The following is a 14,860-nucleotide window of genomic DNA, read 5'->3' on the forward strand; positions in this document are numbered from 1 at the left end:
CGGCAGCGGCGGAGCATCATTGCGCATGCGCAGACCAGTGTCACGCGAATTTGGCTCAGTGAGGCCATTGTACCTAACGCTACAAAATAGTGTAAGTGTTGCGTTCTGCGCATGCGAAAAGCTCGCTGACCTATGTCGCAGAGTCAACAGTGAAGGACCTAAGAAAGAAGCAGGCACTAAGAAACACGCTATGTGCCATGTTGAATGTGTTTTAGCGATTTTCTACAAGATATTATTTACTTGTGGACAATGGCCAAACAGAGCGATGCATGAATGATCGGTTCAGGAAGCACGCTAACTTTCTTAAAGGTTTTCTTCCCAGCCACTTGGCAGATCATTGTAATAGGTCTTGTTGTCAGCCAATTCTTGACAAGTGTTTGATCACGGGGGATATAAAAATCGGCGCGAGCACGAGATTAGTGAAGCCTTCTATTTTCAACAACTTGGTGCTTCCTGTGTTAGCGTACCCTCAATTTTTCTTAACTGCTATGAAGTTAGTTATCTGGGGTCCACTTATATGACCGGTTGTTGATAAGGTAGGCCGTATGGTGAATGTATGCAATTCTGCTTATAATGCGTGGTTATGTGCAGATCCTGTTTTCTATATATTGCAGTTAGTTTGCAGTAAACTTTGATTGTTTTTTCAGGGCTCTGTTCTCGTCTCTTCTTTCCCTTCTTGTCGTTTGCGCTGTTAAGCACTTTCTTCGTCTACCACGCCTTCAAGAACTTAGCCAAGATGTATGATATTTGCATTTTTTCTATTGTAATACTGCGCTTTCTATGAATGTCTGAGTAATAAATACTGATTTGTGGGGTTTAACGTCCCAAAAGAGTAATGAATACTAACTACACAAAAGGTATGTTTTGAGGAAATAATATTATGAGACCTCTTAAGCTGCTAAACAATACAAGAAAAATTACAAATTTCGCAGAATCGTCATTTTCGTCTATATTGAGACGTGATTTTTACTGTCGAGTGTTTCAAATAAATATGACCTTCAAACCTAAACAGGAAGAGAAAGACGAGGTATTTTCATATGCCAATTGTTATCATTACATATTTTTGTTTTAAGGAAGAAAATAGGTTTTGAACTTTCCCATTGATGAAAATAGGGAGTTTCAAGGCGGCAGCTGTCATATGACCAAATGGGAAGATAGGCGCCAATAAGAATGCTAAAAAAATATTTTCTTCCTTAAAACAAAAAACGTAATGATAGTATAGGAGAAGAACTGTTTTTTTTTTTGCTTTCAATTTATGTGTAAAGGTAATTTTTATATGAGCCACCGCATGGCGTAAATTGCATCCTAATATGGACAAAAATTACGATTTTGTAGAATTTGTGATTTTTTCTCATAAAGTTTACCAACTTGAGAGGTCTCAATTATTTTTTTTCTCAAAATATACATTGCGTGGAGTAAGTACTCACTACTCAGATATTCATAGAAACTGCAGTACTCCAATAAATAATTGCAAACATAACACATTTTGGATAAATTCTTAGAAGCATATGTGCCAGTATTATTGCAATATTATTACTGAGCTTCAAACACTTTACACAAGAATCTTTACTCAACATGTAGACAAAATTTGGTATTGAACGTACTTTTAAAATAAATTTTTTTCATAAACAACACCCAAACGACATTCCGGAAAGTTCCGAAGGCAACCACGTGACTAAACATTTTTTTCTCTCCGAAATATGCTACCGTTTCACTGCTTTCAATACAGTTAATCAGCACAATACTTTTCGTATGAATTTGAGATGGTCGCCAAAAAGGCTGCGCTTTTGGCATAAAATCACCCTAACAGCTTGTCATGAACACAGAAAAAGGTCCTATGCTTATTAAACCCTTTATTTACCAAGAAATATATTGTAAGTGCCTCCTCTCAGGCACTGTATAACGCTGCTTTTTTTTCACAGTTCTAAGGCGGCTGCACGTGCTATTGTTGTTAACATGTGCAGCAGCGGCATTCATATCTAGTAGAACTTGCTGTTGGGATAGTTGGTGCATGTTTGCATTAAATATTAGTCAATTTTTGCGCCAAAATGATGACCACACAAACAAAGAAAACACATAAACAGGATGGGCACTCATTTGCAATTGTTTATTTCTTGAGGAAACAGGCTGATATAAACCCACTTTTCGCCAACGCATGTGCAACCTACTCGGGCCGTCCCTTACCTAATGACGCTATAGGACACATGAACGCTAGATACCGTGCTTTCAGCTCATACACGATGAGTGAAGTTTTGCTAACGCAATTGATACCCCGTTTCTTTTCTGAAAGCCCTTCGAAATTGCTCTGGGTGTGAATCCACATGAAGTGACATACGCTCTTGAACGGGCACCGTCGTTATTCTTTGCCGTAAGGGCGTGTTTTCTCGCTCGATCATTGACGCAGCGCCTCGTCGTCTGGCTAACATGTCTCTTTCTGCACGATAGGGGTATCTTGTAAACCACTTCAATGGCAGACTTCGTGAATGGCCACGTATGCTTCTTTTTACAGCCTTTCAGGTGCTCAGCATGATCTTCAGCGATGCACCGGCGCAATTTTGCTAGTTTGTTAGGGGCACCAACACCATCAGTACTTCATGCTGACTCGCCACCTTTTTATGGTTGTACGTATGAATATATGGTATATTATGAATATATGGTACAAACAGCTGCTGGTGAGCACCCCTCCTGTCCATGTGTTTTTTTTTTTTGCGGTCGTGGTTTCGACGTAAAATTGACTATTCAATTCAGGCATTCATGTCTATTTACAGCACATGTTTAATGTCTGTAGCACAATATTACATGATATGTTTGTATTCATATTTGCATGTTCAAGAGAACAGCAGCCGTGCCAATTTTGTCGATTGGATACTATTTCATAATTCTGCACAAAACTATTATGAAATGCCCACCCACCCTCAATTATTTCTTAGTATTGTTAATTTAATCAAGAAACATAAAATCCATTATTCAACTTAGGTTTGCGCATCACCATCCAATTGATTGATGTGTGCAGTTTAATGTCCTAAAGCCACCGTTTGATTATGAGACGCTTTAGGGGAGGGCTCCAGAAATTTCGGCCACCTGGGGTTCTTGTGCACCCAAATCTAAGGAAATAGGCTTACAGCATTTCTGCCTGCATGAAAAATGCAGCTGAGTACTTTGGCGACTAAACCACCAAGGCGGGGTCATCATCATCCAAACTAATACAGATGTGCCAACCGTAATTATAGCTTTTAATTGACTATATTCTAACCTCACAGCAAAAGAAAAGAGTAGAACGGTTTAAAAGAAAGTTCTCCCCCCTCCTTTCTATGATGTCCATAACGCTTTTTAAGTCGCTTTTGCTAGGGTACGCTTTCGCTCTGCGGAAAAGTGCTTTTTGATTTGGAAGTGGCTCGCTGTCACAGGACACAAAAAATTTTTTTCCTATATTACTCTGCCATGCAGATGCCATTCAATAATGAGTACTAGTATAAGTGCTGGCCGTCTTTCAGAGTGATTTATGAAGTTTTTGCAGCCTTAAGCGACGATAAAGAAAATCGTATGCCACTTTTTTCTTTTCGCCACCCCCTTGAGCTCCTCCTTTACGAATATCTGGAATTTCTGGGTCGCCTGTCAAACAGTTTGACGAGCTCGCCAAATGCTACTGCGAGTTTTACACCCGTATTTTAGAATGTCCCTTCACTAAATGCTTCACCTTGACTTGAGAAAATTGATTCCAGCGCAGTCTCTAGACAGAGCAAGTCACTCAATATCAGGGATAATCTGCTGTGATTCTCAAAAAACGCAGCATGATTTTTAGACAAGCGGTGGCGTTGTGCTCAGCTAGTACAAGTGAAGGACGAGATTCGTGTCGAGGAGCGTTCGTATATAGGGACGATAGCATTGTTTGCACTGTGGGACAGTTCAAGAGTGATTTTGTTGAAATAGCTGCGCTCTCGTGTATTTTGAATGAATTAGCGTATGTCAAATAATTTCTACATATACTTTTATACTTTTTTGCGTGATTCAGTCTAATTTGTTGTACTGCTGTAAATTTGGAGCCCCACCGCGGTGGTCTAGGGGCTATGATACTCGGCTGCTGACCCCCAGGTCGTAGGATCGAATCACGGCTGCGGTGTCTGCACTTCCAATGAAGGAAGAAAACCTGTAGGCCCGTGTGCTCAGATTTGGGTGCACAACAAAGAACCCCAGGTGTTTAAAATTTCTGGAGCCCTCCACTACGACGTTTCTCATAACCATATGGTGGTTTGGGGACGTTAAACTGCACATATCAATCAATGCTGTAAATTTGGAATTTCAAGCTCAAAAATGCTGTGTTTGTTTTTCCTGAAACCTGCTCCAAATTTAAATTTTCTCCCTGGAAAAGCAAGATATAATGCTCCAAAATATTGCTCCTGATGATAGCTTGGTTGCTCCACCTCTGCTAGCTGTAAGTGATTACTCTTTCACCCTGCTTTTGTGTGTCCATTTTATGTTCTTTGATGTTGCATTGTTTCAGGGGGACATATTATGTGATGTGCTTGATATTTTACATCTTTAAATCAATTGTTCTGCGTGGTTAGTATCTAGTGACACTGTTAAGCTATTGTAATTTTGCCTATTGTTTTCACTCCTGTATTATTGTTTCGCCAGTATTCTGAATGTCTGAACAAACAAGGGTTATTGTGAAATGAAAATGCCATTTTAAGACTGTTTTGTCATTACATTCATTAGAATACCACTAGCCTCGCATAATATGCATAAGGCATGCCACAACACATGCAAACTGTGGCGTATCAATGTGGTAATTGTAGTGTGCATTGATATCACGAGTGTTGAAGATTGGGCGAGTTGGTTCGTCGTACTTGAACTGGTATAGTGCATTACGGGGAAGAAGAAACGGCCGAGCAGACCGACACAAGAGGACAGAGTGCTATGTCCTCTTGTGTCGGTCTGCTCGGCCGTTTCTTCTTTCCCGTAATGCGCTATACCAGTTCAAGTGCATTGATATATTATTTGAGTATATTGGAGAAATAAGGCATGCTGCATTGCACTACTCTTCCTGCTGTTTGTATGCTTCACTGTATTGTGCTTTTGTGCTGCATTGAAGCGTGTTCAAATTAGTTCTTCATATTTAAGTGCAAATAAAGGCTCTTCTGTTGTACTTCGATATACATGCATCGGTCGTTAGAGCTCCATGCCGTACCATTGACGTCTGATTTTCGGTCTTCCTTTGTAGCAAATGGCATTCAGCTCTGCACAGCTGAAAAGCGCTTTTGATGAAGATACAATTTGTCTATGAAGCCTGTATGTGCTCTGTGTCTAATAAAATAAAGCTTGATTTCATTTTGCAGTATGGCATGACTTTGTGAACGTTCTGTTATGTGGGACAGCTCATTTTGAGTGATGCCTTCGCATTCAGCTAGGATTACATGTTATATGTGAGAGCATTATATGCAGTGCTTCATATATGCACCATAAAAACTGTGCTAGGGCCAGGATTACCACACGGCGGCAGGAGCTACTACAATAGGACATCTGCACATGAAAGGTCTAGCTAAAGGGTAAGCTTTCACGTGCTTCTACAAGGGCCTACTGGAAAGGGGTAACACTCGAATTATGGAAAGGGGTAACACTCGAATTAGGGGTAGGAGTTATAGACACTATAAAACACCTATATGGGTGTAATTTGGTTTACAGTCTTTTCTACGAATTTACCTCACCCATAAACCACGAGGTTGCTAAAGATGAGACGAGTAAGCACTCAAGATATTGTGTATCCACATAAAATATTCTCTCAGCGACAAGATGATGTAAAAAAGTAGCATAACTTCCCTATCCACTGAAGTACGTAATACGCGAATTCCACTAGTCGTACCGCAGTTAGCGGGGCTTTTATGGAGGCCGGAGGCAATCGTTCGGTTCGATTACCGTAATGCAATGCTTTATTTTTGGTTGCAACAGGTCGATTCAGACCTAACAGGTCGAACAGACCCTAACACTAAGTAGAGTACTCGTTAAATAGTTAACAACTTTTTCTAAACACGTCACGTCTGCTGATCAGAGTGCAGTTCGGCATCATTGGCAAGCAGAATAATAAGGCCCAACTCGTCGTTTAACAAATAATTTAAGTGCAACTAACCTCATTATTACTTTATTTGGGCCATGAGTGCAACTCTATGTGGTTATCACGTGCAATGGCAAAATATTGTTCACGAACTTCTTGCTTAATAAACACTCATAAAAATTTTATTCAACCTGCAGTTCTAATTGCAACGTTGCAAGTCTCAATGATGATGCAGCAAGATAAGCCCCGAAGCTGAACTAGTTGACTCATAAGTTGAGCTCTGAGTTGGTTCAAGTCGTAAGACAATTACGAAAGCTCCTTGACCGAAACGTGACAAATTATGCTTATTTTTGTATGTTCTACAGTCTTTCACACGCAAATTTTTGGGGCGGTACTTAGCAATTACAATAGCTTTTGTGTGAGCGTTGAAACCGAACGTTGTTTCATCCGATACATTACTTGTGTTAAAAGCTGAGCGCTCAGTGCAGGCTGAAGTTCGTGGCACCAAGTTTCAATTATAGAACGATGTTCACCTGTAGCACAATGTGGCCTTCCAGGTAACCGTAAGCCTTGTGGAGGCGGTACACCACCATGGCCGGCTGCGTGCTGTCTGGAACCTGGGACGGCATCATTGGTTGCTGCTTAGCCTGCAACTGGGTCTGTGATTTGGAAGGCTGGTTTGTCAACGCCTGTGGAATTGGCGAAGGCGTCACCGGATTCTGGACAAGATTCGCTACAAGTTTGTCTTCATCCACAACATCCGTGTCCTCGTGGTGCTTGACGGCCGGCTGAAAGTATGATTGAAATCGCAAAGAAAGAAAAAACGGTATGTGATCACGTTTATGACAGCACCAAACTATCTCAAGAAAAAAACAACCTTCAGCCGCATTTGAGTTCAAGTGAAAAACATTTAGCTGCCTAAAATAAAGATGTAGTGTGTGCAAAAGGATGTCAAGGAGCAAAATCTTAAATTATTCTGTCATTGGTTTGCCATGGTTAGCAGAGACTGATTCGTGCGATGACGTTTTCGTTCGGTTGCTATTACCTTTGTTTCTGCAAAATAATTTTTTCTTACAAGAATCGTATGTTCACTGTGAGATTAATCTTAGTGTAACGAATAATGTAAAGCGTAAACAACCTTCCTATACCTATTACTGCTATAGCTGCATTGTTTTCACAGCTTTTGTCACCACTAATGTCGTTTATTCTTAATTCCGTATGTATTCACCCTGTCATGCGCATACGATGCCCACAGGAGTCTTCTTTACCAATTGGACGTGTCATCATCATTTCTATAATTTCCTTATCTGTAGATATCGTCATCATCATTTGTATAATTTCCTCATCGGTAGATATTGTCATCAGTGTGTGCCAGCTCGAGCTCGCCTCGAATAAATCTCTTCCTCATAAGTGGTGGAGGTGCTTCTCGATCCCCAAGTCCTCTCGCACGTTACCACTGGAGCTCCGCTCGGGTCGTCGTCTACTACCACCTGCTATCGCAGTGCAAGACAATGCTGCTCCATCCAACACCACCAGCCCAGTGCAGCCTCCGCCGTCGACCGTGGCCATCCACAGCCACCAGCGTGATCCGCCAGTATTCTCGGGTCTCAAAGGGGGTGACGTTGAAGAATTGCTACACACCTACGACCTCGTCAGCGAGTTGAACAGGTGGGATACTCTACATAAGTTGCGTACGGTTCCTTTCTACCTAACTGATGTTGCCGAAACCTGGTTTTAAAACCACCTCCAAGATCTTCCCGACTGGGACACATTCGCACGGCAGCTCCTTCAGATTTTCGGTTCCCCCAGTGTTCGCGCCGAAGCAGCAACAAAAAAAGCTTGCTGAAAGCATTCAGCAGGCGGGTGAATCATACACCTCGTACATTGAGTATGTTCTTGCCTTGTGCAAGCGTGTAAATTCTGCTATGCCTCAAAGCGAACACATACGCCATATTATCAGAGGCATAAATACTATCGCATTCAACGCCCTTGCATCGGAAAACCCTACCACGACTCAAGATGTCGTCACCATTTGCCAGAGACTAGAAGAACTTCAGTCTCTTCGTCTTTGCCATGATGCCTCGGACATTCGTCTTCCTGCGGCCCTCGACATCCGTGCCCTCGTCCGTGACATCATTCGTGAAGAGCTTCATGGGCGCTGCTCTTCCTGCGCCCCACCATCTACTTTAGCCTCAGCTCCAACCAACTTGCGGGACATCATTAGGCAAGAGATTGCATCTGCGTCACGTTCACCTTGTTCCGCCGAATCCAGACCTCATCAGGTAACAATGTACGCATAAGTCGCGGCGCTCTCAGCATCCACCGCTATCCCTGCGGCTACACCGGGTGACCATGTACCTGTGGCGTCAGTGTCACCACCGATGCGCCCACAGCTGTATTACGCTATGCCGCGTCCTCAACGCTCAATATGTTATTATTGCGGCTCAGGGGTCATATATCTACCTCGCTTTTGCCTATAGCGTCAACAGGACGAGCAACGTGGCTACGCTCCAGAGGAACGCGGACGCTTCAGTTCACTCACGAACTACCAGCGCACGCCTTACCGGTCTTCTTTTCAGCGTTCGCCCTCTCCACCTTACAGTAGTGTTCTGCCTGTGAACTCCCGTGAGTCTCGCCGCCGCTCACCATCTCCCAATCGCCGTTCCGTGTCCCCTCTGCGACCCGCCTCCAATGTTCTGAATGCCCACTCGGAAAACTCCCCAATGCAGTTTTAGGAGGGGAAACTGCATCCACCGGACAGCCAGCAATTTCTCCAGACAGACCATCGACAGTGTTAGTCGAAGGTATACGCGTCGAAGCTCTAGTGGATACCGGCGCTGCTATTTCCATTATTCGCTCTGACCTTTGCTCCCGTCTCCGCAAAGTAACAACACCTTACTCGGGCCCGTTTCTCCGTGCTGCGACGAACGCCATTTGTCGTCCACTCGCCCAGTGTACAGTTCGTGTTTTCATAGACGGCATTCGTCATCATATTGCTGTTGCAGTTCTCCGTGAGTGCACCCACGAACTCGTTTTGGGGTAGGATTTTCTGTCGTCTGCACGCGCTTCTATATCTTGTCGTCAGCGCCTCATCCACCTCAATCCCACCGACTCTTCTGTATCGGAACCCGTACAGCGCATTCGTCTCGTCACCGCTTCAGATTATGTTCTTTGGCCATTCCGAAAAGAAGTAATTAGCGTTGATTGCAGCAACATTGTGGATGGCGACGTGCTTCTATTACCTTACGGCCACACGGTACATCGAGACATTCTGATCATTCCAGGCCTTGTTCGTTTTTCTGAAGGGTCTGCTTTTATCACTGCGTTAAATCAGACCCCCGAACCTTTATTGTTGCCCTGTGGATCAACAGTCACATGCGCTATTGACCCGCATCCTGTTGCAATTGTTGCCCTTCCAAGTCAAGAAGACCTACCAGAGCCAAGCACGCCACCACTCAACTCTCCCACTCCTCTATCGGTGACGATAAGCCCTGATTTGACAGCAGCCTAGAGTCAAGAATTGCTGAATTTATTGTACAGACATCGCCCTTTGTTTGACGTTCATTCCGCTGTCCTAGGTATGACAACTTCTGCGACTCACCGAATTCACACTGACGGCTTCCGCATAGTTCACCGGCGCCCATATCGCGTGTCTCTCGCAGAAAGGAAGATAATCGAGGTAAACGTATCAGGCATGCTTCGACGAAATATCATACGTCCTTCCTCGAGTCCGCGGTCTTCGCCAGTTGTGTTGGTGCAAAAGAAAGACGGAACGGTACGTTTTTGCGTTGATTACCGGGCACTGAACAAAATAACGCGCAAAGATGTTTACCCTCTACCACGAATTGATGACGCACTAGATTCGTTGCATGGCGCAGAGTATTTTTCGAGCCTTTACCTGCGATTGGGCTACTGGCAAATACCAGTGTCTGAATCTGACAAAGAGAGGACGGCTTTTACCACCCCAGATGGGCTATATGAATTCAACGTAATGCCTTTCGGACTTTGTAACGCGCCTGCTACCTTCGAACGTATGATCGACAGCGTACTGCGTGGCCTGAAGTGTAAAACCTGCTTATGCTACCTAGACGACATCATAGTGTTTTCGTGTACCTTTTCGCAACATTCACAGTGTCTCGAAGAAGTCCTAGGTTGCCTTGCAGAAGCTCGTTTACAGCTGAATACGAAAAAATGCACCTTCGCAAGCAAGACGATCAAGGTTCTAGAGCACTTAGTCAGCAAAGACGGTATTCGGCCGGATCCTGAAAAACTTGCCGCCGTCCTCGAGTTTCCCCGTCCGTTGTGTCAAAAAGACCTGCGCAGTTTTCTCGGCTTGGCATCCTACTTTCGGCGCTTCATACGCAATTTCGAGAGGCTTGCCTCTCCGCTCCATCAACTGCTCGCAAGTAACATGGCATTCGTCTAGTTTGAAGACTGTGAAAAGGCTTTGCTGGCGTTGAAGCAAGCCCTGACATCCGACCCGGTACTATGTCATTTCGATCCAGGTGCACCCACAATTCTTCACACTGACGCCAGTGGTCATGATCTCGGTGCCGTTCTACTGCAGCGTGACAACACCGCACGCGAACGTGTCATCGCTTACGCCAGCCGTGCTTTGACTGCTGCCGAGAAAATTTATACAATAACCGAACAAGGGTGCCTTGCTGTTGTATGGGCGGTACAAAAATTTCGTCCATACCTCCACGGCCGCCACTTCACAGTCGTCACCGACCACAACGCATTGTGCTGGCTTTCGTCGCTAAAGAACTTATCGGGTCGTCTTGGCCGCTGGGTGCTTCGTTTACAAGAGCACAACTTTGATTTCGTCTACAGGTCTGGTAAGAAGCACCAAGATGCTGACGCTCTCTCTCGCTGCCCTCTACCCAACCATGATAACCCACCGTCACTAATTTCCACCGCTGCATTACTCATCGCAGGTCTCAGTTGGCTAAGATCCGGCCACCCTTCCACCCTTGTGTCGCATCAATGCGTTGACCCTTACTGCCGCTCCATACTAGCACGCTTAGAAGGTACATCCACTCCTCCGAACGCTTGACTTCGCCGACAACTGAAACAATTCAAGCTTCACGGTGGTGTTTTACATCGCTATATTTACCACGTTGAAGGAAACAAATGGGTCTCCGTTATACCAAGTTGTCTACAACGTCAAGTTCTTGAGACATTCCACGATGACTCTGCTGCTGGGCATCTCGGCTATCACAAAACGTACTACAAAATACACAGTCGGTTCACCTGGCCTGGCCTCTCATCCGCGATTGCCAAATGTGTTTCTTCTTGTGCCTTATGTCAACGGCGAAAATGACCCACTACTGCTCCTTCTGGCTTTCTCCAACCTCTTCCTTGTCGCACTTTGCCATTCGAAGTCGTCGGGATAGACGTGTACGGCCCCCTTCCCGTGACCTCCAATGAAAATCGTTGGATTGTAACGGTTGGTGATCACCTCACTCGTTACGCGGAAACCGCCTCACTGCACGCTGGTACAGCCACTGAAGTAGCAGATTTTTTTCTGCGTAACATATTTTTACGCCACTGAGCTCCACGTGTTCTGCTCAGTGACCGCGGCAAGGTCTTTCTTTCCTCTATTGTTGCCATGGTTCTACGAGCCGCCAACACCATCCACAAAACAACTTCTACTTATCATCCTCAAACAAATGACTTGACTGAACGCTTTCATCGTACCCTCTCGGACATGATTGCCCTGACCACATGAACTGGGACGCCATTTTGGCTATTCGTAACGTTCGCCTACAATACAGCTACGCAACGCACAACCGGCTTTTCTCCCTATTATTTTCTGTTTCATGGCCGCTCTCCAAGTGTAACTCTGGACGTCTCCTTCCTTTCGGCTCCTGCTACCTCAGCAAGCCCTTTATCCACACAATTTTTGTCTCGCCTCGAGCACTGCCGTCATCTGGCCCGAATCAACACCGGCATCTCTCAGGAAGCTCGCAAGTCTCGCTACGACTCAACACACCGTGCTGTCACCTTTTCCCCAGGAGACGAAGTTATTCTGTGGACTCCCGTGCGTGTGCCCGGCTTATGTGAAAAATTCCTCAGTCCTTTTAAAGGGCCTTATACGGTGATTGAACAAACTTCCCCCGTCAATAACCGTATCTCACCACTTAACGCTCCCTCTGACCACCGTTGCCATGGGACAGAAATTGTGCACGTTTCTCGGCTGAAACTGTACACCCGACGCAATTCCTAATATTGTCTCTCGCGCGGCCAGGAGGCTGCTTTCAGCGTGACTGGGAATCAGTGTGAGCGCAGTCACCGACCCTTCTTTATCAATTGTACATGTCATCATCATTTGTATAATTTCCTCATCTGTAGATATCATCATCAGTGTGTGCCAGCTCGAGCTCACCTCGAATAAAGCTCTTCCTCATAATATCAGCAAATGGACATTCTTACGTTGTGTGAGATGCCAAAAGGCTTAATCAAACCGAAAGGAACGACCGAGTTGCCGGTTCAAGATTTTGCTCGTGTTATTGATGTATTCATTACTGGTTCCCGGCATAACGTTTATAGACCCGTCAGTGTAGCTTATATAGAACCCGAAATCACGTAAGCAATGAAATTCTAATTCGGTACTTTAAGGAAGCATCTCGGGCCCTTTACTTGCGGGTAGTTTCTGCACAAGTGAGATGTGTCGAAGTTTCAAATTCCACGCTGCATGTGTGCTCACAAGTTCAGTTCAGAATAGCAGAGATCTATGATTATGAGAGTACAACCTGCGTCAAGGGTATATGAATCATTCGGAAAGTGTTGCAATTTAAATCTTTGTCTCTACAGAACATAACACAAAATGGCCTGTATTACCGCTATATGCGCGCTTCCAGGTCAGGATGTAGGAATATTTTATTAAGCTCCCGAGGTTTTTTAATATTACTGCGTCATAATACATATTGCCTACGATAGAAGTGGGGTAGCACAGCGCTGCCAAGATGGGTTCTTGCATGTACAGGAGTCCCTGCCGCGTGACATACATTTTATATCCCTGTGGACAAAAATTGCTGCAGATTCAACGCACCCAGTCAGCACTCGCTTGCAGCCAACCTCCTAACCATCAACTCTTTTCTACAACGCAGCAATCCGCATGATAAGAAGTGTCTTCTTGGACCACTTACACATACTTTTCGCTCCAGTGCATCAGGCCCGTGATGTCGACAATTTTTGACCGAGGTTCTCTCAGATGCTTACCTTAGCACAGTTGTAACCGGAAGTGAAGTATAGACCAAAAGGGCAGGCGCGACGATGCTTACCTTAGCACGTATAAAACCGGAGGTGAAGCATAGACCAAAAGGGCATACACAAAGTGATAGACGCGAAGCACGTACACGAAGTGGAAGAACTACTGAACCGAAACACTGAAAATGGACATCTGCTGTTGACAATGGAAGTTGTTAAAAGTGGCGTAGCTGAACTTCGGTGTCATGAACCAAGCACCTAGTTGGCATCGGTACACCGGCGACAGTGTGACCATGATTTGGCATGCAGCCCCCATGCGATAACTATGACCAGTGTGCTTCATCTCTGCTTAGTCCGAGTTTGTTACCAGCGTTGGCAAGCTTCCACTCCCAAAAACGGAGACAGCACCATCTCCACGAAATGAATAATGGCCAGTCAGTGAAGCTCTGGGCATCGTATGTGTGAGTAACCATACGTTACCCGAGCATCTATTCATGTAATGTAAGTAAAGATACATCAGTGAATTATTATATAAGTGTAAATTTATTTCGCCTTCTTGTTGTATTAGGTCATTCAAGGATGATTTGGGAAATCGCTAGAGTGTAGGGTGCATGAAAGCGAATAGGAGAACGCGCCATCTTAATGGTGCCGAGATGTGTGTATGGCGAAAGTGTTTCATTATTCAGAGTGTTTGGTACTCTTCGATGGGAGAGCAAAGGCCGTCCCACCGCTGCTGGCAGAGGCCCGCAAAACATTTGTGTTTAGAAAACGTGGTTAACGATTTAGACTACTCGGTACTCTATACTATTTAAATATGGAAACTTATATACGGAATGATGGAAAATATGAGAAATTAATGAGGGATGTATAGTTCTCGACGTGTGCTTTTGTGTGGCAGGTTTGCTTGAGAAGCCTCGACGTTTAGGCACAATTTACAAGAAATAAACTCTTCTCGATAGGTTATTTTTCACTGGTAACAGCGATCTTTTACCTTGCCGTCCACTGTAAAAGTTTTCTTTTTAGTTTCACATAATCTGACTATAGCAGCGATTGCATGCCGTGACCACAACAGAAGACAAGGCCAAATCTAAGGAGCTTCATCCATAAAAAATGCAGACGTCCCTAATCATGGGCTCTGCTGACCGGCAGTGAAACTTCCCGTGGCGCTCAAGGGCCTTGTTGTATTTTCGTGGTCGACTTAGCGTTTGATCGTGGTGCGGAAGCGGATCTCAGAACTCACGTCGCAAAAATCTCGCGATTCAGATCTCCCTCATCGGGTGTTTCGAAAATCCCAGATGCTCATAACAAAAAACCGTGCACTTTATAATGAAGTCCTTAAATACGTTGACATTATTTAAGGGCGAATGGGGCTTGGCAACATATTAAGCAAACTTGTACTGTGATACAGCGTGTATCATAGTTACTGTTCGCTTCAGCCAGCATCATAACCTTCGTTCCAGTTTTGTGTTCTACGAGACTTCTGATTATTCTAAAAACCACAAGCCCGCACCCAACCAGAAGTGCTTGGAGTTGGAACACGAGCTTTGCACGGTACTCATGCCACTAATGAACGGTTTTGAGAACTTCCAGCGTAACGCA

The 14,860-nt window shown here is 44.6% G+C and overlaps 1 protein-coding gene across 1 annotated transcript in view; it reads right to left on the reverse strand.

Annotated features, from left to right (window-relative positions):
• The window catches only part of LOC142785160 (phospholipid-transporting ATPase ABCA3-like), a 68,478-nt gene that overhangs the window by 27,521 nt on the left and 26,097 nt on the right, over positions 1-14,860 (reverse strand). The window contains exon 10 of the mRNA XM_075883615.1: positions 6,583-6,837. Within this exon, the coding sequence (XP_075739730.1) occupies positions 6,583-6,837 (255 nt within the window). The remainder of the gene's footprint in view (positions 1-6,582; positions 6,838-14,860) is intronic.

The sequence above is a fragment of the Rhipicephalus microplus genome, unplaced genomic scaffold, assembly GCF_043290135.1.
Source record: "Rhipicephalus microplus isolate Deutch F79 unplaced genomic scaffold, USDA_Rmic scaffold_18, whole genome shotgun sequence".
In the NCBI taxonomy this organism is placed as follows: Eukaryota; Metazoa; Arthropoda; class Arachnida; order Ixodida; family Ixodidae; genus Rhipicephalus; species Rhipicephalus microplus.